Source organism: Danio aesculapii, chromosome 23 (assembly GCF_903798145.1).
Source record: "Danio aesculapii chromosome 23, fDanAes4.1, whole genome shotgun sequence".
Classification (NCBI taxonomy): Eukaryota; Metazoa; Chordata; class Actinopteri; order Cypriniformes; family Danionidae; genus Danio; species Danio aesculapii.
In genome coordinates, this window is record NC_079457.1 from 7,948,737 (window position 1) to 7,973,446 (window position 24,710).

The 24,710-nt window shown below is 35.1% G+C and overlaps 1 protein-coding gene across 3 annotated transcripts in view; it reads right to left on the bottom strand.

Annotated features, from left to right (window-relative positions):
• Positions 1 to 24,710, bottom strand: part of LOC130216924 (FYVE and coiled-coil domain-containing protein 1-like) — an 80,781-nt gene that overhangs the window by 37,947 nt on the left and 18,124 nt on the right. For 2 of the 3 annotated variants that reach the window (XM_056448858.1, XM_056448857.1), the window contains exons 5-13: positions 24,627 to 24,710; positions 20,277 to 20,420; positions 18,187 to 18,280; positions 15,041 to 17,518; positions 11,032 to 11,124; positions 7,679 to 7,797; positions 7,326 to 7,493; positions 4,285 to 4,437; positions 3,288 to 3,505 (exon numbers count right to left, since the gene is read on the bottom strand). The exon at positions 24,627 to 24,710 is cut by the window's right edge and continues 23 nt beyond it. In XM_056448858.1, coding sequence (XP_056304833.1) covers positions 3,288 to 3,505; positions 4,285 to 4,437; positions 7,326 to 7,493; positions 7,679 to 7,797; positions 11,032 to 11,124; positions 15,041 to 17,518; positions 18,187 to 18,280; positions 20,277 to 20,420; positions 24,627 to 24,710 — 3,551 coding nt within the window. The remainder of the gene's footprint in view (positions 1 to 3,287; positions 3,506 to 4,284; positions 4,438 to 7,325; positions 7,494 to 7,678; positions 7,798 to 11,031; positions 11,125 to 15,040; positions 17,519 to 18,186; positions 18,281 to 20,276; positions 20,421 to 24,626) is intronic. The other variant, XM_056448859.1, reaches the window with a different exon arrangement.

Sequence of the window (24,710 nt, forward strand, 5' to 3'; positions counted from 1 at the left end):
TTTACACAGTTAAGATTTACACTCATAACAATCACTTTTCATTCACAATTATCCTCCCTCATGTGGCTCGAGTCTTTCTTTCTTCGGCTGAACACAAAAGAAGATACTTTGAAGAATGCCGGTTGCTGGCACCTATTGACTTTCAAAACAATACGACAAAATTTAATGGCTGTGTATCATTTCAGAGAACTTCAACGGTGAGTCCACACAGGTCAAACTGAGTGCCAGCCTACAGAGGATGGATCTCATCACCTAGCAACCGTAACAGCTGACGTTAATGAGAGGTAATAATATTTGTACTGAGTTTTTCTCGAAGGGCCTGTTTACACCTGGTCACTTCATGCATTTTTCCTGATCAGATCAGATTTTTGAAAACGTTTCCATTGCATTTACATTTGACTACATGAATGCATCTCCAATAAATGGATATTATTCCGATCTTCAAATCCCACCCTATATGCAAATTTAACTAGGTTACGTCAATTAAAACGTCAGATCCACAGCATTTTATTTAATTAATATATGAGCAATATCACACAAGTAGCAGTGCAACATGGCCAGTGTTCATACGGTCATGGAAAACCTGAAAAAGTCATTTTGACATGGCATTTACCATGCCTGGAAAAGTTCGGGAAAAACAGAAACATCCCCAAAGTTTTGGATAAGTCATGGAAATTACATTTACCTATAGTCATTTAGCAGACATTTTGTCCAAAGCGACTTAAGCTGCGGTCACACTAGAGCTTGGACTTGCGAAATTCTGTCGTATGGCGATGCAAAATGGAGCTGGTTAAACAATATGATTAGAGATTAATAAAAGTGAGCGATTGCTCCATATTTTAACTTTCTTATTTTAAACGATCTTCTATTGGTCTAACTGATGTGATTTCACAGGTAAGAATTCACCAAGCTTGAACTTTCGAATACAGTGAAATGCGAAACTTGTCGCACGTGCTTGCGTTTCTGGTCTGCCGCATTGCATGCCTATGAATGGAAGCCTATGGAGCGAAAAGTGCAGTGCGATCAGACTTTACAATAGAGGTAGTTTTACCTACTATAACTAGTTTAACAAACTATTAACATCATCTAAAATTACTTTGACAAATATCTGTATATTGGAATGGAGGTTAGTTTTTACATTTCTTTTCTTGGCCAAATACATGCTCTCACATTATTAGTGCTGTGTAAGCATCATCTATTTTACATGGATATGAAAATAAATTGAAACTAAAGAGATTGTTGCTGTAATAAATGTAAATGTGCATTGTTTTTCTTATGATTTATCACGTATATGTAGACATTACATGAAACATTAGGCCATGAAAATTGACTTGAAAGTCCTGAAAAAGTCATGGAATTTTTGAAGTAAAAATGCATATGAAGCCTGTATGGCTATATATAGGTACTGGTGGGAAGCGTGTGTTGGCTCGAGGCCACAGGCCGAGTGCCTTAGTACCCCAGCAGTGATGATATACAGCCATATCGCACTACTGCAAGTGTAATAATGTGTTTACACAACAGTTCGATAACATGGAGAGTCTCAAAAACCCTTTTGTACAAGGAACTACTTTCTACCATCATTCATTTACATCTGCAGCTGACGTCAGAACAGCAGTTGCTAATTCACCAATGTCCCTTTAGAGCTAGTATTTGAATGAATCTCTAGCGTACTGTTTAAAGTGATGACAAAACAGGTGATTTTACTCACTTTTTAAGATTATAAGGCTAAACGACATGAAATGTCATCAGTCTACAGAGATTTCTCCAGTGTTGGGCAGTAGCACTAGCTTAACTACATTTCTCAGTAGCATGGCAGAAGCGACGCTAATTTATAAATCCAATTGCTTTTCAGTAGCTAAGCTATTTTTTTCAAGTAGCGTCCACACAAGCTACATTTACCAATCGCAGATCAAAAAGTGACAGCACCAACATTCACGGAGCTGTGAGGCCGGTGTCTAGCCGATGAAAGTAAATCCATATGATGGCGAGAATGACGATTTCTTCTTCTTCCTGTTTTACGATGGTTATCAACAAACTTTTTGGTGCATTACTTCCACCTCTCGCTCTGGTCGGTGACATCGCAAATCAATCATTGGGCTGACACGAGAAACTTGCTTGATGAAATAACTGTGGATGATGGATGTCTGATGATGGATGACTGAGGGAAAGGAGTTTTATATATATATATATATATATAGAGTTTACTGTAGTAAAGGCTAAAGTATCCTACTAATTTAAGTTGCTTCGATTTAAAAATGAAAATTGCAAAAATAGCTTAGATGTAGCTAAGCTACTTCTGCAAAGTAGCTTTTAGCTTAGCTTGCTACATTTCCCGGGGTGTAGCTTTTAGGGTAGTTAAGCTACATTTTAAGTAGTGTAGCTAATAGCTTAGCTCACTACATTTTTCAAGTAGCTTGCCTAACACTGGATTTCCCAATATTTCTCTGTTGCAATCAGGAGATCACAATAATTAACCCCGAAAAAGTCAAAGCAAACATTACCAGATTACTATGGTATAACTACAGCACTACAACATACAAAAGAGAGAGACCGACTTAGAGTGTCCCTTACCTGTTTCTTTAATGATTTGTTCTGCTGTAGTTTGAAACGTATGCTGAAAAAATTGTGGCGGATCGTCAACCATCTTCGCTCTGCTCAGTATGACAGGCTAATGGCCGCCAACGCACTAAATCTCAGAAATGATCAATATTTTAAACAGGCACTATCCTTATAAATAAAATGCATAGATGCAATCTAAACAACTACAATCTCACATGAAAAAGCCTCAAAAATACATTATGTTGCCCAAAAGCAGCAATATTTGTCCAACTGTAGAGTGTCCTCTGCTTGTTGCTGTATGTGGGCGGAGTAATACACAAGGGTGAAGAGCTGATATTACTTTAATATGTCACGGCTATCAGATTCGAGAACCAGACAGAACTGTTGTATAAAATTATTTACAGAAACGTAAACTGTATATCTCATTTGGCATTTAAATAATGTTATATGTGGGCTGTAAAACTTCATTACAGTACATGCGCAAAAGGCAGGCTTTGTCATTACAGGCTAAATAAAATCTTGATTTTTATCACACAGACACGTCTAAGACATCATTCAAAACTAGAAAAGGTTTAAATGAACGTATAACATACTCTCCCTAAAAAAACATTTAAATTTCCTACTTTTATTTGCAACTTTTGACTCAATGTATTAGTTTCTGTTTCTCTGTGAAATTTGCTAGCCGTTTCTGATTGGACGCTAGAGATTGTACTGTGATGCATTTGTACCTGTAACTCTTGGTGTGGGTATATATGGTGGCGGTGGTGGCTGAGCGGCAGTGTTTGATGGCTGATTGTCTGATGAGCTGCTGAGTTCAGCCTTTGTCAATCTCTCCACCACAGCGCCGTGTTGTGTGTAACACTCTCGACAGCAGCGCTCCTTCTTTGAGTTTTTGGTCATCACGTAATTGTTGCTGCAGTAGTAGCAGAAGATACGGCCACACAATCTGCCAGAAAACACAGCGCAAGTAAAGCTAGTGCAAATATTTGGTGTGTAAAACAATATTTATAAACCAAACAATGTATCACTTTGATGTTTTGTATGTAGTCAGTAATTTGTACCAAAAAATGTAAACTTTAAGAGTCAAAAGTTAATTAAATAATAAAACAACAACAACAACAATATTATTATTATTATTATTATTATTATTATTATTATTATTAATATTATTATTATCAGGTATCCACAGATACTTTGTTCAGTTCATTTTGGTAATTTGTTGTTACAGGGTTTCCGCGGGGTCTTAAAAAGTCTAATATTTAAACATCGAAATTTTAGGCCTTAGAAAGCCTTAAATTCGCTGTTCTAGGTCTTAAATATTTTTGCACAGGTCTTATTTTTCTGAAGTCCCCTCACTTTTAGAGACAGACCATTTAGAAACAGGTGATTAAGAATGTAAACCTTTGGATTTCATACAACTGTCCCCCCCACTTTTAAAACGTCCACTACGCCCCTGCCTGCCGTAGACACTCTGGGGCAGAATTGTTCAGTTGTCTGATGAAGAAGAGAACCAGGAGTTCAGTTTTACAGATGAAATTTTATAACATTGGTTCAAACATTGGATTCTTGCATAGGTGGGTCAGAAACAAGACACACACGGAAGTGCAGAAACATAGCCCCGCCTTAAAGAACTGATAACCCCGCCCTTAAGGCATTCCATGTGACCAGAAGTCACAAAAAAAGTAACGATGAGAGATGAGAGCAGGTGTGAGTGAGTCTGCCCACCTGCAGTGATGCCTCCGCAGCCACCATGTGAACTGACCCTGGCAGCCCAGACAGTGTGTGGCCTCTTTATCCACCAACCACCACTGCTCCTCCGCTCTCAGCTTCTGCTCGAACTCCAGAGCATCAGACTTCTGCCACAGAGCGTCCTTATCTCTGAAATGAGAAATGATGAAAGACTGGCAGTGAATTAAAGGGATAGTTCACCCAAAAATTTAGATTTATCAGGGCTCAAAATTGCAACCGTATGCGCCCGAAATTTTATCTATGCGACCTCAAAATATATTTGGGAGCATTTGTGTGAGTGCTACCAAGCGAAATGGTAGAGCACTACAAATTTCAAGCCTTGTTTACTCACTTTTTACTTACCCTCAAGTGGTTATAAACTTCTATACGTTTCTTTATTTTTAAAGAACATGCAAACTCCACACAGAAACGCTGACTGGCCCAGCCGGCACTCGAACCAGCAACCTTCTTGCTTGTGAGGCGACAATGCTAACCACTGAGCCACCATGGCGCCATCTAATAATATGAACGACAAAAATTTGAAAGAGTAAAATGTTCAATTTTGGGTGAACTGTCCCTTTAAGAATAACTCACAGTGTCTTTTTTTCTCTTGAATTTGTGTTTGTGGGGTCCTGAGATGTCTGAGAAGTTCAGGGCTGTAATCTGTGGACTGTGTGCATTGGCTGTCGTCTGTCGCTGCAGCGTGAATTGGCCTGTAAAGCACCTTTCACGGCTCAGCCATTTCATTTCCACTTCATGTCAAGGAGTAAGTTTAGTCCCATCTGCAGCAGCTGTTTGATTATGCGAATCATTTTATCCACAGCAAACCGCACGTTTGATCAAACAAGCAATAAAGCAAGTTCCAGAATATCTTAGACACTTTCTAATGTGTCTTCTGCTCAGCGGTCTGCGTCTTGCCGTGAACTATTTGTTTTGCTTTTGTAAATTAAAGTGAATTCCCTTACAAACCTTGAGAACTTAATAGGACTTAAAGCAAGCGAACGACAAACTAGTATCTGTTTGTGTGTAAGTCTGGGCTGAATTAAATAACAGAATCAAAAAGCAGGTGAGAAACGCACTTCTGTTGACCTTATTTTACGTAAACTCTTTGTATTTTGATGTTCAGACAATTCACACAGGCATTATCTGTTTTTCTTGATATCTCATTGAGAAATCAGTTAGCGTCATCTGTGAAACCCGTCTTGTTTTTTGCTTTTCTCCCCTCAAGCATGTTTTTTTATTTCAAAGCAGCACAAGAATATTATTCAAGGTATTAAATCCAAAGACCAAAGTCGTAAAAGAAAGAGAAGGCCCTCAATCAATAAAATGTTTAACTTTTTAAATAAATAATCAAAATATAACTAAAATTTCTAAATTCATTAAAAATTAATTTAGAAAAATTATTATTCAATCATTTTCACTATTTTTAAACAAACTTAAAAAAATTTAAGAGTGAAAAAGGTAAGAAAAAATAAAAAACATACAGCAATTGCAATCTTAAAAAAAAACATTTAAAAAAATTATATATATATATATATATATATATATATATATATATTTTTTTTTTTTTTTTTTTTTTTTTTTTTTATTATTATTATTTTATTTATTTTTTTTTTTTATTTATATAAGATTATAAGATCTCCGGGAAACATCCATACACACTCATTCTCACTCATACACTACAGACAAATTAGCCTTCCCAATTCACCTGTACCGCATGTCTTTGGACTGTGGGGGAAACCGGAGCACCCGGAGAAAACCCACACGAACGCAGGGAGAACATGCAAACTCCTCACAGAAACGTCAACTATATATATATATAGGTGACGCAGTGGCGCAGTAGGTAGTGCTGTCACCTCACAGTAAGAAGGTCGCTGGTTCGAAATAAATAAATAAATAAATATATTTATATATTTATTATATATATTATATATATTTATCATATATATTATATATAAATAAATATATTTATTTATTTATTTATTTACCATTAAAGTCAGAATTTAAGCCCCCTGTTTATTTTTTCCCCAATTTCTGTTTAACGGAGAGAAGATTTTTTCTCAACACATTTCTAATCATAATAGTTTTAATAACTCATTTCTAATAACTGATTTATTTTATCTTTGTCATGATGACAGTAAATAATAATTTAATAGATATTGTTCAAGACACTTCTATACAGCTTAAAGTGACATTTAAAGGCTTAACTAGGTTAATTAGGTTAACTAGGCAGGTTAGGGTAATTAGGCAAGTTATTGTATAATGAGTTTGTTCTGAAGACTATTGAAAAAAAATTGCTTAAAGGGGCTAATAATATTGACCTTAAAATGAATTAAAAAATATTAAAAACTGCTTTTATTCTAGCCAAAATAAAACTAATAAGATTTTCTCCAGAAGAAAAAATATTATCAGACATACTGTGAAGTTATACATTTTTTATTTATATATATTTATATATATATATATATTACAATTGCTGTATGCTTTTATAAAATATTTAATGTATAAAAAATTCTATTTAAATTTTTTTTATTATTAAATTTTTTTTATTTAACATTTTTTAAGGTCAATATCATTAGCCCATTTGACTTTTGTTTTCAATTGGCTGCAGAACAAATAAACGTTGTCCAATGACTTGCCTAGTTAACCTAATTAAGCATTTAAATAGCATTTAAAACTAAAATTAACTAGAATATTATGTATCGTCATCATGACAAAAGGCAAAAATAAAATAATTAATAAATATTATGTATTAAAATTATGTTAACAAAAATATTTTGAATAAAAAATCTCAGTTAAAAAGCCCTTGCGAAATATTTGAAAAAGAATGAACATGTCACAGGAGGGCTGATAATATTGATTTCTACTGTATATTATTTTATTTAAAGATAAATTAAAATGTAAGTGTAAATTTATGCAAAGTAAAAGGAATCATTTATGTAATAAAAATTATTCACACTAAATGCAAATAGTGAACAAAACTAAACGTTCAGCCATAAAACAAAAAAATTAGCTGCAGTTTCAGGTAAAACACAGACCTAATAAGTTCAATGAGCCGTTCCTCCAGGTTGACTTTAGTTTGTCCCAGGTCTTCCAGCTCAGCAGACATACGGAGATGCTGGTTCTGAGTCTCCATCAACACTTGATCCAATTTCTGCTTCAATTCTTCCCTCTCCTTCTCTACATCACTAAGAGCCTCTTTGGATCTAAGAGAGGGGAAAAATAAGTCAATAATAATGCATACAAATATAACTTTACTAATAATTACTCAAACCAAATCTCTAGTCTAGGAAATCCCTATGAAGATCCATTTGTAAATCCATTAGAGATGGCTTTATAGATGCTGATGCATTACCAGAGCTGCGCTTTTATTGTGTTTTGGAAAGCTCACCTTGATGCTCTTTCCTGCAGTTGCTGTGTCTCAGACTCGCTCTCACGCAGCAAAGTCTCACAGTCAGTAATGTGCGAGTCCTTCTCCTCAATCAGTCGAGAATATTCCACATTCGCTCCCTAATAATGCAGAAACAATGTAGACAAACAGACAGAGAAATACATAAACACAATCTGGACATCCGAACATCAAACATTTACAGTTGAAGTCAGAATTATCAGCCCCCCTTTGCATTTCTTTTTAAAATATTTCCCAAATTATGTTGAACAGAGCAAAAAAAAAAAAAAAAATCACAGTATGTCTGATAATATTTTTTCTTCTGGAGAAAGTCTTATTTGTTTTATTTAGGCTAGAATAAAAGCAGTTTTTAATTTTTTAAAAACCATTTTAAGGTCAAAAATATTAGCCCCTTTAAGCCATTTTGTTATTTTGTTGAGAAAATCTTCTCTCTGTTAAACAGAAATTGGGGAAAAAAATAAACAGGAGGGGTGATAATTCAGGGGGGCTAACGATTGTGACTTTAACTGTATATACACTGCCGAGTATACAGTTATTTTGTTCCTTTTTAAAGTCTTATTTATTTTACAAGCTCAAATTAGAAAAGGTTGGGACAGTATGGAAAATGCAAATAAAAAAGAAAGTAGTGGTTTCTAAATTTACTTTAACTTGTATTTCATTGCAGACAATATTTATGAAATTCAGAAATTTTATGTCGGAGTGGGATCTGAGAATTATTGGTTTACCGGCGAGCATGAGCGGAATGTTAACGGAGCGCTTGCTTTGTGAGGTTAGCGACTGAGTGGAGCGCATGACCAGCATCACACCGATCAGCTCCGCTCACATGATCTGGCTGCTACAGTGTATCAGTTCAATATGTTCACTATGTCTTTCTTGTGTTAGAACATTCTGTGCTGTGCACTACTGCAGCACTGCATGTGATCACGTTCATTCACCCGCGCATTCTCAGTAGCCACATCTGTATGACTTAATACAAAAGCAGCACCCAAGAAAAGTCTAGTCCTTCAGGAGCAAGCCTAAGCTGAACAACCGTGATCTTCGATCCCTCAGGCGGCACTGCATCAAGAAACGTCATTCATCTATAAGCGATATCACCACATGGGTTTAGGACTACTTTTGCAAACCTTTGTCAAGTACCACAATACATCGGTACATCCACAAATGCCAGTTAAAACTGTACTGTGCCAAAGGAAGCCCTATGTTAACAATGTCCAGGAGCGCTGTCGACGTCTGTGGGCTCTGGGGCATCCGGGATAGACCATCATACAGTGGAAACATGTACTGTGGTCAATTGAATCAGTACTGGGAGAAATGGATGCCGTGTGCTCTGGACCAAAGAAGAAAAGGATCATCCAGACTGTTTCCACCAAAAAGTTTAAAAGCCAGGGTCTGTCATAATATGGGTTTGTGTCCGTGCCCTTGTTAATGGTAACTTTCACTTCTGTGATGGCACTATTAATGCTGAAAAGTACATAGAGATTTTGGCGCACAATATGCAGCCTTCTTTTCCACAGACATCCATGCATATTTTAACAAAACAATGCAAAAGCACATTCTGTGCACAATGCTAAGTCCTGGCTGCAGAGGAAGATAATACAGGTACTTGACTGGCCTGCCTGCAGTCCTGACCTGTCTCCAATAGAGAATGTGTGGCGCATTTTGAAGTGCAAAAAGTGACAGTGAAGACCCCGTATTGCAGCCCACCTTAACACTTGTTTGCAGTAAGAAGGGGATATACAGTTGAAGTCAGAATTATTAGCCCCCCTGTTTATTTTGTCCCCAATTTCTGTTTAACGGAGAATATTTTTTCAACACATTTCTAAACATAATAGTTTTAATAACTCATTTCTAATAACTAATTTATTTTATCTTTGCCATTATGACAGTAAATAATATTTCAATAGATATTGTTCAAGACACTTCTATACAGCTTAAAGTGACATTTAAAGGCTTAACTAGGTTAATTAGTTTAACTAGGCAGGTTAGGGTAATTAGGCAAGTTATTGTATAACGATGGTTTGTTCTGTAGACTATCGAAAAAAAATAAAGCTTAAATAATAATAATTCTGACCTTAAAATGGTTTTTAAAAAATTAGAAACTGCTTTAATTCAAACCAAAATAAATCAAATAAGACTTTCACCAGAAGAAAAAATATTATCAGACATACTGTGAAAATTTCCTCTGTTAAACATCATTTTGGAAATATTTAAAAAAGAAAAAAAAAATTTAAAAAAGGGGGGGGGGGGGGGGGTTGGTTATTCTGACTTCGACTGTAAATAATATAATATAATATAATATATAATAATATAATATAATATAATATAATATAATATAATATAATATAATATAATATAATATAATATAATATAATATAATATAATATAATATAATATAATAATTACATTGTCTATTAGGGATGCAGTGGTTCTCTGTAAAGAAATCATATCATCCCGTTGTTTAATGTAATATAATGTAAACAGAAGCCTAATGTGTTGACAGTTATTATCTGCATAATTGGTTGAGACTGTTGAGTCAAGATGTAAAACAGAAAAAGAGAAAGTTTAAGCTTTTTCTCTTGTTATGTTTCTTAAGTATTTTATTTGAACGTACAATTTTCAAAATGCCCTACTTAATTAATGAGAGAACATGCAAATCTATAGTCATATGTGTAAAGCCTGTTGCATTGTCAAGTGTTTGTTACCCAATAAATATGTATATTGTATGTACATTACAATACCACAGCAGAACCAACATTTTTAATTTGAAGTACGATTGAGAAACACTGCACATAAATGTAATAGAATTCAGCACCATGGTATTTACACAAAACACCATCTCTGTACCTGCCACTTAAAATGAGCTGCAAATATTTAACCTCAATAAAGAATAAAAAACAACAGCAGCAAATGTTTATTGTTGCAAAAATCTGCAAAACCGGAAGAGCACTATTACGGAAAATAATTACAGCGGCACTTACATTCTAATTGACAAATATCTGCAGGAAACAGTATGTGCTGTTCCTAATTATAGGACTTAATGAGAAGCAAATTATTCATCACTGTCTAACAATTAACCCCAATCTCTTGTCATCTACTCCACTGTCTTGCACAGCGGGTCGCCAATGAACGAGAACAAAGGGAGCTGCAAAAGCTCAGACATTCATCACCTACTAATATCGGCGTTATCAGCCAACAGAGATGAATAATAAAGACTAACATGCTGGTATGCAAATATAATCTGATGATCATGTTGATCATAGGAATGAATGTATTAAGAGTCATGCTGTTAGTCGGTGCTCTTTCACAGGTACACCTGGCTTGAAACATTGACATACCTCTAGTTCAGATAATTTGGCCTCCAGCTCTGATGTCTTCTTCAACTCTGTGTCTAGCTGATCTTTCAAACCGTCAATCTCTTCATGAAGACTCTAGATGAGACAAAATAATAAGTAATCATAAAATACTTGAAGCGTTTTTGAATACATTCAGCCGATTTCTTGTTCTAGCAGGGTCACTTTTAGCTTAGCTTAAAGAATCTAATCGAATTAGACCGTTAGCATTTTGTAAAAAAATTACAAAAAAAAGAAGGTCTGAACAGATGGGAGTTCTAGATTGAAAAAAAAAATAATAATTATAAATATATATCACATAAACTTTTTAAAATTATTTTCAAATCCATTCAGATGATTTCTCGTTCTGGCAGGGTCACTTTTAGTTTAGCTTAGCATAATGAATTGAATCAAATTAGACCGTTAGCATTTTAAAAGGAGTTGATCATTTTAATCAAGATCACACGTGTCTTCTTTTCTTCTTCAGTTCATTAAATCCAGCTTTAACACATTTTTATTCTTTGTTATTTTTATTTCTTATACGTGTACTTAATGTTTCTTTTATTTTTGTTTATGTAAAGCACTTTAAATAGCCATTGTGTATGAAATGTGCAACATAGGCTCGTTGTGAAAACGTAGCCCTGTCTACATTTCTGGAGAGCGCGAATTATGTAACCGGAGATACGTCTAGCAGCACTTTGTTTTTAAAAGGAAAGCGCAGCTGTATGACGGCTCCGACCGCTTCTGTTGCTTTTTGCGCTACCGCCGACCGCTTTCCTCAATATGGACGACTTTTCCGCTGTTACCAGTTTGCCCAGCAGCTTGCTGCGTACAGTACGTCGGTGGACTTGGGATGCGAATCGAAGTTGACCACAACAACGAGGTTCGAGTCCATCAAAGAATGGTTCCAGAAACCAGATAAAACAAAAGTAAAATAAATAAATAAATAAATAACAGGTTGAAAACATGGTGAAATCACGCGGCCCTGATGGCTTTTGACGCGCAAGAGAAATTTGAGATCATCAAATGCGTAGACCGTGGCCTCTGTTGGATTTGCAAAAACAAAAAGTGCGAGCAAACCTACCTCCAGTTACATATTTCGCTGTCCCCAGAAAGCAGAGTTTACACTATTACACCAGAATGAGAGTATAGTCCCTATAACTATTAACCTAGAAAATAGTAATGTTTAAGGGCTTGCCTTTAAAATAATAATATATAGTAATAATATAAAAGTACGTATGCTACAGTAATTTATATATACACATATACAGTTGAAGTCAGAATTTTTAGCCCCCCTTTGATTTTTTTTTTTTTTGCTTTTTTAAATATTTCCCAAATGATGTTTAACAGAGCAAGGACATTTTCACAGTATGTCCGATAATATTTTTTTCTTCTGGTGAAAGTTTTATTTGTTTTATTTCGGTTAGAATAAAAGCAGATTTACATTTTCTAAAAGCCATTTTAAGGTCAAAATTATTAGCCATTTTAAGCTATATTTTTTTCATTATACAATAACTTGCCTGTTTACCCTAACCTGCCTAGTTAACCTAATTAACCTAGTTAAGCCTTTAAATGTCACTTTAAGCTGTATAGAAGTGTCTTAAAAAATATCTAATAAAATATTATTTACTGTCATCATGGCAAAGATAAAATAAGACTATTAGAAATTTTCTAAAATCAGTTATTAGAAATTAGTTATTAAAACTATTATGTTTAGAAATGTGTTGAAAAATCTTCTCTCCGTTAAAGAGAAATTGGGGAAAAAAAAATAAACAGGGGGGCTAAACAAACCATCGTTATACTATAACATGCCTATATATATATATATATATATGTTGAAAAAAAATGTTCTGTGTTAAAGAGAAATTGGGCAAAAAAATAAACGGGGGCTAATAATTTTGACTTCAACTGTGTATGTATACAATTTAAGTCAAAACTATTAGCCCCCGTTTATTTTTTTTTTTTGCCCAATTTCTCTTTAACGGAGAACAGACTTTTTTTCAACACATTTATATATACACATATATACATATATATATATATATTTTATATATATATATATATATATATATATATATATATATATATATATATATATATATAGGCATGCTATTGTATAACGATGGTTTGTTCTGTAGACTACCAAAATATATATATATATATATATATATATATATATATATATATATATATATATATTTTGGTAGTCTACAGAACAATATATATATATATACAGTATATAGCTTAAAGGGGCTAATAATTTTGTCCCTAAAATGGTGTTTAAGAAATTGCTTTTTGTTTAAAACTGCTTTTATTCTAGCCGAAATAAAACAAATAAGACTTTCTCCAGAAGAAAAAATATTATCAGTTATCAGACATACTGTGAAAATTTCCTTGCTCTGTTAAACATCATTTGGGAAATATTTAAAAAAAGAAAAAAAAACTCAAAGGGGGCTAATAATTCTGACTTCGACTGTGTACATATCGATATACATATACTAGGTGTACATATTTATATATATACTAGAGTTGTACGGTTTACCAGTACTTTGGTGGCACCGCGATACTATGGCTCCGAACTAATAAAGTAGTTCGTAAAGGGTAGTATCGTCATTAACGGTTCTACAATATGTTGCATGTGGAAAAGTCACTAAAATGCTCAAGCATTTGTGCCAGCAAATACTCAATAGACCACTTTATTTTACCTTCATTTTAACTGTCTGTATATGGGTCGTAGTTTGCTTCAGTCATAACAGATCATACGGCATGATCATATATTTATTGATTATTATTATTATTATTATTATTATTATTATTGCAATAACAACAAAAGAGTCACAGTATATACAAAAAAAACATAGAAAGTCTGTAAAAATAATACGTTTTCAATTAAAAGTGAATTGAATTTAAGGATTATGACATAAAATATAGTATTTCTGACAATTTGCTTTATTTCGTATATTTGAGTTATGAATTAATACAGTATTGCAATACTACTTGGTATCGTGATACTTTAGCTGGTATAGTATCGTGGCCTGAATTGATGGTATCGTGACAACCCTAATACACACACATATGTTAGCATCATTACATCAATAAATATAGGATAATGAAAGATCACTCTTCCTGATTCACTGTGTGTGCATCTAATAAAACACAAACTATAAGTCTAACTATACTTATAGGCTTTATGTAGACCCAAACACCTATTTTATAAATGAAAACACACCTTTTGAACAACAACTTAATATTTTTCTGCATCCCTACTGTGCACGATCATGGTATAAACCATTATATTGGGGTCAAATGTATGTTTATATTAACTTATTATTATTATTATTTAAGATGCAGCTTAAAGTAAACTATTTTGCATTACTGTATATAAATGGCAGACCCCCAAAATATCTTGATTGTGACACCCTTCAAGGTGCACAAAGCGTTAATTAGGGGATCAAACCACCCTGTAATTCGCACATACACTATTACAAACAATTCTGAATAATTAAACAATATATATGTATGAATATCCTTGGACTTCAAAAGTAAACCAGATAAAACATAACTAGTCTACTAAGAAAGTCTACAGTCTACTAAAAAAATGCTGCATTTGTGTCATTTCGTAATTACTCTAATTACGAGTACCAGACTTATATAAAACATTCATATTGCTGAACTCAAACCATTAACCTTTCTCTCACTGAACTTCCGTGACATGTGAAAATACAGCCAAAAAGGCTGACAATATATGTGCTTCATATGTTTGTCATATCTCTCCTACTTTTACCATTAGTACTTTAATACAAATCCAGCACATATAAAGCACAGCAATCTTTAATAAATTTGATGCATTATGTCATCACACTAGAGTTACCATAGAAACAAATGATTTCAGCGAGCTTGTACAGATTAGAGTTGTCATCTTGTAATTATTGTAACTGTCGTGACACGAATGCAGAGAGAGCATTTGACAGGATTTAAGCTAATAATTATAGTGATGATTTGGAGCCGATTTTACCTTTATCTGGTGCTTGAGAGACATGCTCTCTGTGCTCATCTGAAATTTCACAGCGGTGATCTCTTCCCGTGCAGCGTCCCGTTCACCCTCAGTTTTGTCCAGCAGCTGCTTCAGCTCCAGCATGGTTTCTGACAGTTTGTCTGTTTGCTGGAGCTCTTCCTGCAGACTGGAGTTTTCTTGATGCAAAGCCACCAAGCTGGCATTGAGTCGCTCTGTCTCTTTCACTCCGTGCTGCTGAAGTTCTTGGATGTGTGCAGCTTCAGCGGCCCAACGTTCCCGGGCCTCTTCCCGCTCAGCGGTGAGCTTGCAAATAGTCATTCCCAACTCCGCCATTTCAGTGTTGACCCGGTGGAGACTCTCTTTGGTCTCTGCATTCTCCAGGACCATCCGTTCATTCTGGGCCTTGAGATCCACTAGATCCTCTTGAGCTGAAGCAAGCGCAGCAGTGGCTTTCTCATGTGCTGAGGTCTCCTGGTTCAGCTGTGAAGTTAATTTATCAAGATGTTCACTAGACTGCAGCAGCTCGCTCACATGCAGCCGATTCTGCTCCTCGGCCTGCTTCTTCAAGTGCTCAGTCAAGATCCGCAGTTCAGCACAGGAAGCTTCGGTGACCTCAAGCTTTGCTTGCGTCTTGTCCTTCTCCTCCACAGCACTGTGAAGCTTAGCCCTGAGACTGATCACTTCCTCTTGTAGCTTAGAAACTTCCTTCACACTCAATCCCAGTCGATCTTCTAGAAGAGTCACTTTTAAGGTCATCTCTTCAGTTTCTTTAGCTTGACATGTGCTTTTCTCAAGTTGTGTCTTCTCTGCGAGCTTTCTCTGTGCTTCAAGACTCTGAATCATCTCTGTTTGTTTAACAAAGGCTCTTTCCGCTTTCGTCTTTTCCACTTCCAAATCCCTCTCCCGACTTTCCAGTTCTTCCACTCTTCCCTGGAGCTCCTCACAGAGCTTCTCTCGGTCTTCCAGCTGGGAGTCCTTATCTTTAAGCTGTGCGTTCAGATTTGCTTCGTTACACCTCGCAACTCCAAGATTCTTCTCAAGTTCACCAATTTGGTTGTTTATGTTGCGTATCTCTTCCTGCATGGCTGCGAGAGCTGATTTAAGAGTGACCTGAACCTCCATGAGGTCCTTGTTCTCCTGCTCCCGTTGCCGAATTGAGCTCTCGGATTCCTCCAGCTGCATGTTGGCCTTCTGCAGGCTCTCATCCAGATTTCTGTTCTCCTCTCTCATCCGCTGCTCTCGCTCATCCACAGTCACTTTGGCATCATTGATTTGAGCTCGTAACTGCTTCTCTGAGGCCCTCAATCCGACCAACTCGCTCTCCAAGGACGTTTTGTTTTCAAGCAACTCTTTCTTGCTCTCCTCATTCTTATTCACTGTCTGCAGAAGCTTAGTGTTTTGCTCAATAAGCTTGGCACAGCTATCCTTGTATTCATCAATCTTCTTGGCCTCCTTTTTAATGCTGTTCTCCAATTCAGACTCCAATGTCTGCTTCTCGCTCCTAAGCTTCTCTGATTCCTTCTCCAGAAAATGAACTCTCTTGGTACTGGAGAGAAGATCAGACTCTTTAACCTTCAACTGTGTCCGAAGTGATTGTAACAGCCCCTCTAGACCACTCATTTTCATCTCAAGCTCTTCTTTATCATCTTGCATCCCCTTCTTCTCCACATTGGCCTGCTTTTCCATGTTCTCCAGAGAGTTCTGAAGATCTCGTAGTTGCCTCTGCAGGTTGCTGGTCTCTTTCTCTCGCACTGCAAGTGCACCTTGAAGTTTCTCCATGAAATTACGCTGCTCCTCCGCCCTTGTTTGCAGTTGTTCACCCTTCTCCATCCAAGCTTCCATCTTCACCTCAGCCTCTTTGAGTGCTTTATCTTTAATTTTGACTTTCTCTGCAAGATCTTCAGCATGCCTCCTCTTCTCTTCTCCTTCAGCCAGAGCATCCATCCTCCTCTTCTCAGCCTCTTTTAATTCATTCAAAAGCTCATGAATCTTCTGGGCAGAGTTGAAATCACTGGCTGCCCTTTGACCTTTCTCATCTAATACTCCATCTAGCCTTGTCATCAGCTCCTCATTTTTACGCTCCGCTGCTGAAAGCATGTCCTGAAGGTCTTTATGGGAGGCCTCCCTCCTGGTTTCTTGATCCCTCAAGATCTCCACCTCACGGGATAGGGCATGTTCGCTCTCAATTAAGACCTCCAGGTTACGTTGTAGCTCCTGATGGTTACCTTGGGCCGCTAAAGAAACATCTAGCTGCCTTTGCAGTTCCACTACAACTCCACGCAGTTCACTCCCCTCATCACCTAACTGCTGAATCCGGTCAATAAGCTCTCTTTGCTTTAATTCAGATTGGTCAAGCTCCAGACGGAGTTCGTCTATAGCACTCATTGAGGTATCATTCAGTCCGCTGGAGTTTTGCATAGACATATCTGATAAAAGCCCAGGTCCAAAGTCTGGACTCCCAGGGAACTCATGGTGCTGCTGTAAGGTTTGGGAGAAACAAATTGAGAGAGTAGATGATCAGAAATAGATTGCTTCAACTTGAATCAGAGCAAATTGGAGACAAACACTGCCATCTGCTGGATATAAAACAATGATACAAATACTAGTATGTACAGTTAAAGTCAGAATTATAAGCCCTTCTGAATTATTAGCCCCCCTGTATTTTTTTCCTTTATTTTTATGCCAAGTACAGATGTCATTGTTTATACAGATTTTTTTTAATAAACCCACTTCAACAAACCCTAAATACACTGCCTAGTATATTGACAGTATTGATAATTAAGATAGTAATAATAATAATAATAATAATAATAATAATAATAATAATAACAATAGGAAAAAATGCTAAATTGAATAAAATTAGAGTAAGAAAATAAAAATAAATAAATAAATGAATAAATAACGAAACATTTTTTTATTTATTTGACAAGGACATCACAATTACACTGGACAAACCAAATGCATATGTTTTAGTGTTTTAGCAGACATGCTAATTCTCAACACCTGTCCATGGGAGGATTGACGTTTAAATAAATAAACAAAAATAAATACATTATAATACAATACGAATACAAAACATTATAACTATTTACATACAATAGTTTTAAGGCAAAAGCAAGAGGAACTTTCTACTGGTGTAATGGTACCTGCGAGTATGTGCTGGCCAGACTGTTGATGCTGGAACTACGACTCGGTGCCTTCCACATGTGACTGGGAGAGCTAGTCATTCCCAATGTCCTCCTGCAAGACATTTTACGTAATTAAATTTAACTGAACATCAAACCCATTCAGCTCTAAATAAAAAACAAAAACTAAATGAGACAAAGACCATAAATAAGCAGAATTATGTGTGTCAAGGTGGCCCTGGTTCGAGTCCTGGCTGGGCCAGTTGGCATTTCAGTGTGGAGTTTGCATATTCTCAGTGTGTTGGCGTGGGTTTCTCCGACAGTCCAAAGACATGCACTATAGGTGAATTAGATTAACTAAATTGGTTGTAGCGTGTGTGTGTGTGTGTGTGTGTGTGTGTGTGTGTGTGTGTGTGTGTGTGTGTGTGTGTGTGTGTGTGAATGAGTGTATGGGTGTTTCCCACTACTGGGTTGTGGCTGGAAGGGCATCCGCTGCGTAAAACATTTGCTGGAATAGTTGGGTGGTTCATTCTGCTGTGGTGACCTCTGAAATTAAGACTAAGCCGAAGAAAAATGAATGAATGAATGAATATGTGTCAGTGGTTCTGTTTCCATCCACCTATTTTTATAGACATTCTGGAATAATCGCATATAAATGCTTAATTGAAATGCCAAGACGTGCATATATTGACTAGGATAAACTTTTTTATCTAATTAAAAAATCTAATAAAAAAATGTATCTAAATATTTTATTCATTGCAAAAACAAACCAGAATACAAATATAATCAATAAATAAATCTCATTTGTACATTTTAATATGACTTACTCATCCTCCAATGATGGTTTAGGGATGAGATTACTAGTGGCATGCCTTCTTTTTGTGTTAACAGATTTTGTATTAACAGAAACGGGTTTTTATTCGCAAATGTTTTATGCAATATTCCAGTTTTATGCATTAGGTTTAACCTATATGTTTGGATAGAGAAATAGCTAGTGTGTTCATATTAATCTACTGTTGATGTTAGATTTAAAATAAAAAAAACATAGCAAACTTGGCAGTGTGCTTTTACTACTGTATGTCATATCGTATCATTTATTTAATGCCATGTCAGCTTCATTGTCTGTCTTCATTGCAAAAACAAACCAGAATATTACAAATATAATCAATAAATAAATCTCATTTGTACATTTTAATATGACTTACTCATCCTCCAATGATGGTTTAGGGGTGGGATTACTCGGGGCATGCCTTCTTTTTGTGTTAACAGATTTGTTTTAACTAAAACAGTCCTTTATTTACAAATGTTTATGGAATGTTCTGGTTTTACGCACAAATCTTAATTTGTTTGGATGGAAAAGTAGCTTGTGTGTTCATGTTTATCTACTGTTGATAATATATTTATATTAAAACATTGTAAACATTAAATGTGTTTTTCCCGTATCACATCGTATCATTTATTTAATGCCATGTCAGCTTCATTGTCTGTCTTCATTGCAAAAACAAACCAGAATATTACAAATATAATCAATAAATAAATCTCACTTGTACATTTTAATATGACTCACTCATCCTCCAATGATGGTTTAGGGGTGGGATTATTAGGGGCATGCCTTTCTTCTTGTTTTAACAGAAACGGTCCTTTATTCCCAAATGTTTTATGCAGTATTCCAGTTTTAGGCATGAGTCTGATATGCATCTTTGAATGGAAATATAGCTAGTGTGTTTGTATTAATCTACTGCCCATGTTATATTTGTAAACATTAAGTGTGCTTTAACCGTATCATACCGATCATTTATTTAATGCCATGTCAGATTCATTGCTTGTCTTCATTCCAAAAACATAGCAGAATAATACAACCATAATCAATAAATAAATATATGAATTTTAAATGTTAATACGACTTGCTCATCCTCCAATGATGTTTTAGGGGTGGGATTAGGGGCATGCCTTCTTTTTTAAATCCTACCTTTTCATTCAAACTAAATCATATTGAGTTGTATGAATTATGCACTTTTCTGATAATATGAAAATAGTTTTGTTTCCTTGTAAGATTGGGCTGGTTTAATTTAGCAAATAAAATGCACTGTGTGGGCTCAGTGTGCTCTTACCTGGCAAAAGTGGGCCATTCTGCGTCAAGGTCATGACCTCTGGACGCCACATCAAACTGGACATCATTGAGCTCGTAGAGATAACTGATGATGTCCACGCTGAGATGGGGTTTGAGAAACGGACTCCTCGGATTATACCAGTCACTACAGTCAGGAAGACACCAGTAAATAAGCATCATAAAGCTTTGCGAAACCATTTTAATGTAAAAACTGTTTAGCATGCTGCTGGTTTTAAATCATATTGTATTAAAAAAAGAGGTACTTAGGTGGGTTCCAACTTGCAGTGAATTTGAAAATAAAATGATGCATTTTTGACTAACATTACTTTAGAGTTGACATCAGAATTACTAGACCTCCTGAATTATTAGCTATTAGTTAAGATTTTATTCAACACATTTCTACACATGATAGTTTTAATAACTCATTTCAGTTAACTGATTTCTTTTATCTTTTTCATGATGACAGTACATAATATTTGACTAGATATTTTTCAGGATACTAGTATTCAGTTTAAAGTGACATTTAAAGGCTTGAGGCTTAATTAGGCAAGTTAAGGTAATTAGGTAATCATTGTATAACAATGGTTTGGTCTGTAGACAATCGAAAAATATATTGCTTGAGGGGCTTATAACATTGAGCTATATATTGTTAAATTTGAACAAATTTCCATTTTTAAAAATCATGTTTAAAGTGTATACATGGTCTTGCCCCTAAAGTAGTCTGTGAGTTGGTACATAAATTCAGTAATGGGAATTGTAGAATCCGCAGATGCAGAACCACTATGGGTCAATCATCCTTTTCAGTGAAAGGTTCACATCTATGGAATGTTATGCCTGTTATTTTTTCAGCTTTTTTATTTTTAATAAATTTGCAACAATTTCAAAAAATCTTTTCACATTGTTATTATAGGGTATTTATTGTGTGTAGAATTTTGAGTGAATTAAATCTATTTTGGAATATGGCTGTAACAAAAAAATTTGTGGAAAAAGTGAAGCGCTATGAATACTTTCCAGATGCACTGTATGCTGTCCAGGTTTATTGTATTGAGTTTTTTCTCTCGCTTGTTTATTTATTTATTTTTTTTTAATGTAAAGCCTAACCAGGGACGAGGGCTGCAAATTAGCTTTATGCTATATGTCCTATGTACGCAACATTGGTTAACTTTGTATAACAATGTCAAGTGCACTGTCCCTGTTAAATAAACAAGCAAATAAAAAAAATTAAAAACCTTAATATGGTTTAAAAAAAATTTAAAACTGCTTTTGTTTTAGTCGAAATAAAAACAAATAAGACTTTTTACAGAAGAAATAATATTATAGGAAATACTGTGAGAAATTCTTACTCTGTTAAACTTCATTTGGGAAATATTTGAAAAGGAAAAAACATTCACAGGAGGAGGAATAATATTGACTTCAACTGTATACAACAGAAGAGTTTATGATAGCTCTTTGGTGGTGTGTGTGTGTGTGTGTGTGTGTGTGTGTGTGTGTGTGTGTGTGTGTGCGCCATATTTTATGCATTCACACATCAATGTACCACAGTACATATCTGTGCACTACCAGCACAGGTCCTACTTTAACTGCATAGTAAAAGCATATATACAGCAGCCTTATCTAAAGGTTTCATGAAGAGTAAATGCAAACTTTAATGTTAGGAAAAATCTGAATCTGTATTAATTCAGTCATGGCACAGTGAATGAGGCCGAAACGTTGCATTGCATGACAATTCATTGATTTGTATCAAAAATAAGGAAGCCAGCATTACCCTTTCATAAATGGGTACAGTCCACCCCTGTTAGCCTAGAATAAATGTAATATTGTTTTCTTAAAACAGGGAAGTTACTTTAAAGAAGTAAAACTGTGTGGGAATTGGTCTCAGTACTGCTTCTGCTGAATTAAGCTCTGTGATTGTAAATAGTATGGTAACTAGAACATGCGGAAATGCCAGCAGATTTTGCCTTATTTGGTTTAGATGGTGAATCATGTTTTTATGCCTCACACTGATGATATGGCCTATATTTGGCTGGAAAAAAAAACATAATCACCAAAATGCTGCACAAAAATGTTTTTATTTTATTTTACACGCTGTAAATTTATTAGTGAATTAAAATTCCAAATAAAATCACTTTAGACTGTCTCAATAAGACTGAACATGGGGAATTTCCATATACACATGTATTTATTTTATCAGTAATGTTTGTATTATTAAGAGTTTTTTACAGCACATTTTTACATACAAAATTGAATAACTCATTTCTAATACCTTGTTTTTGTCTTTAAAATGATGAAAGTAAATCATATTTTACTAGTTTACTAGTAAGGTTAAATATGTTATTTTGTGTATATATACACTACCTGACAAAAGTCTTGTCGTTTATACAAGTTTTAGGAACAACAAATAATAACTTGACTTCTAGTTGATCATTTGGTATCAGAAGTGGCTTATATGAAAGGCAAAGACCTCTAGATTACGCTTATTTGACCAAAATAAAATATGATCATGCCTTGATTTTGAATGATTTCATTAGGACAGTAAGGTCTGACTTTGCTTAGACAAAAGTCTTGTCACTTAACAGAAATAATGTCCAGTATAGAATATAAAGTCATGCTGCAGTGGAAAAAGAATGAATATTGTGTCTGACTCCATCATGAGCTTGGAGGACTGCATCCAGACATCTCTGCAATGACTCAAATCACTTATTAATAAAGTCATCTGGAATGGCAAAGAAAGCGTTCATGCAGGACTCCCAGAGTTCATCAAGATTCTTTGGATTCATTTTCAATGCCTTCTCCTTCATCTTACTCCAGACATGCTCAATAATGTTCATGTCTGGTGACTTGGCTGGCCAATCTTGGAGCACCTTGACCTTCTTTGCTTTCAGGAACTTTGATGTGGAGGCTGAAGTATGAGAAGGAGCGCTATCCTGCTGAAGAATTTGCCCTCTCCTGTGGTTTGTAATGTAATGGGCAGCACAAATGTCTTGATACCTCAGGCTGTTGATGTTGTCATCCACGCTGCAGATCTCTCGCACACCCCCATACTGAATATAACCCCAAACCATGATTTTTCCTTCACTAAACTTGACTGACTACTCTCAGAATCTTGGGTCCATGCGGGGTCCAATAGGTCTTTTACAGTGCATGTGATGTATGAGATGCAGTTCAACAGATGATTCATCAGAAAAATCAACCTTCTGCCCCTTTTCCGAATGATCAACTAGAAGTCGAGTTATTATTTGCTGCTCTTACAACTGGGATCGACAACAAGACTTTTGTCAGGTAGTGTATAATATTTAATACAATAACCTAAATATCTTTCCCATAGATCGCATATTTGAAAGTTCTACCTAAAGTGCTTTAAGAAGCTGTGCTGTATACAATTTATTATACAGATGTGGACAATGGTTGTTGGTTTAAAAAAAACACTGCAGTGATTACTGAAATTTCTTTAAAGTGAAAAAAGTAATGATTAATCCAAAATGACAGAAAATAATATATCAGATAAAATCAGATATTGCTTTCAAATTGTGGTTCAACAGCAGTATTAAGCTGGCAAACTAATTAAACTGGCCAGTACAAAATTGAAGGGTACCAACAATATATGTATATGTCCAACAACATATGTCTGTATATGTATTTAAAATGTCCATATAATACTGTATACAGCGCTCAGTATAATTGAGTACACCCCATTTTGAAAATGAATACGTTGATCAGTGAATTTAGGCAATATATTTGGATGCATTTATCAAAACAGATTTATTCAACAGATATATTTATTAAAATAATATTTGAAGTCACCAAACATAAAATTCAAAGTCATAAAATTCAAGCTAAATATTGCAAAAACATTTACAACCAACAAAATTTCAACACAATTTTTTTTTTCTTCTCTTGATTTTTCCTCTTTTTAAATTTTGCATTCAATATTTTTGTATAACATATAAATTTGGCTGTACTAGTTTTTGGACTGTTATCGTAAGTTATTTGGTTAGATAAGCTCCGGATTTGGCTTCAGTACTGGCTAATCTAATGTACATGCACAAATTTAATATTGTAGAGCTTCCTATTAAAAAAATATTAATTTAAAAGATAGATTTGTGAGAGGTGTACTTATATATGCTGAGCACTGAAAATTTACTGTATATGAAATCCATTTTACATATTCAAATGTTTACATACATCTGCAGGATCGGATACCCAAAATAACATAATAATAATACCCACAGGACAACATTTTAACGTCAGATTTGTTATTCTAAAGTACTGTTTTAAGGTCTGATTGGTAAATTGAGTGTTTGTGAGTAAAGACGATCAGCATGACAGGTGAGTTGTCAGTGAAGTGTGATACCTGGTGACTCTGGGGTTCATGAGGCACTGCTGGAGCGTGTCTGCCAGCCGCTGATGCACCAGAGAGTAACGGATAAATGCTCTG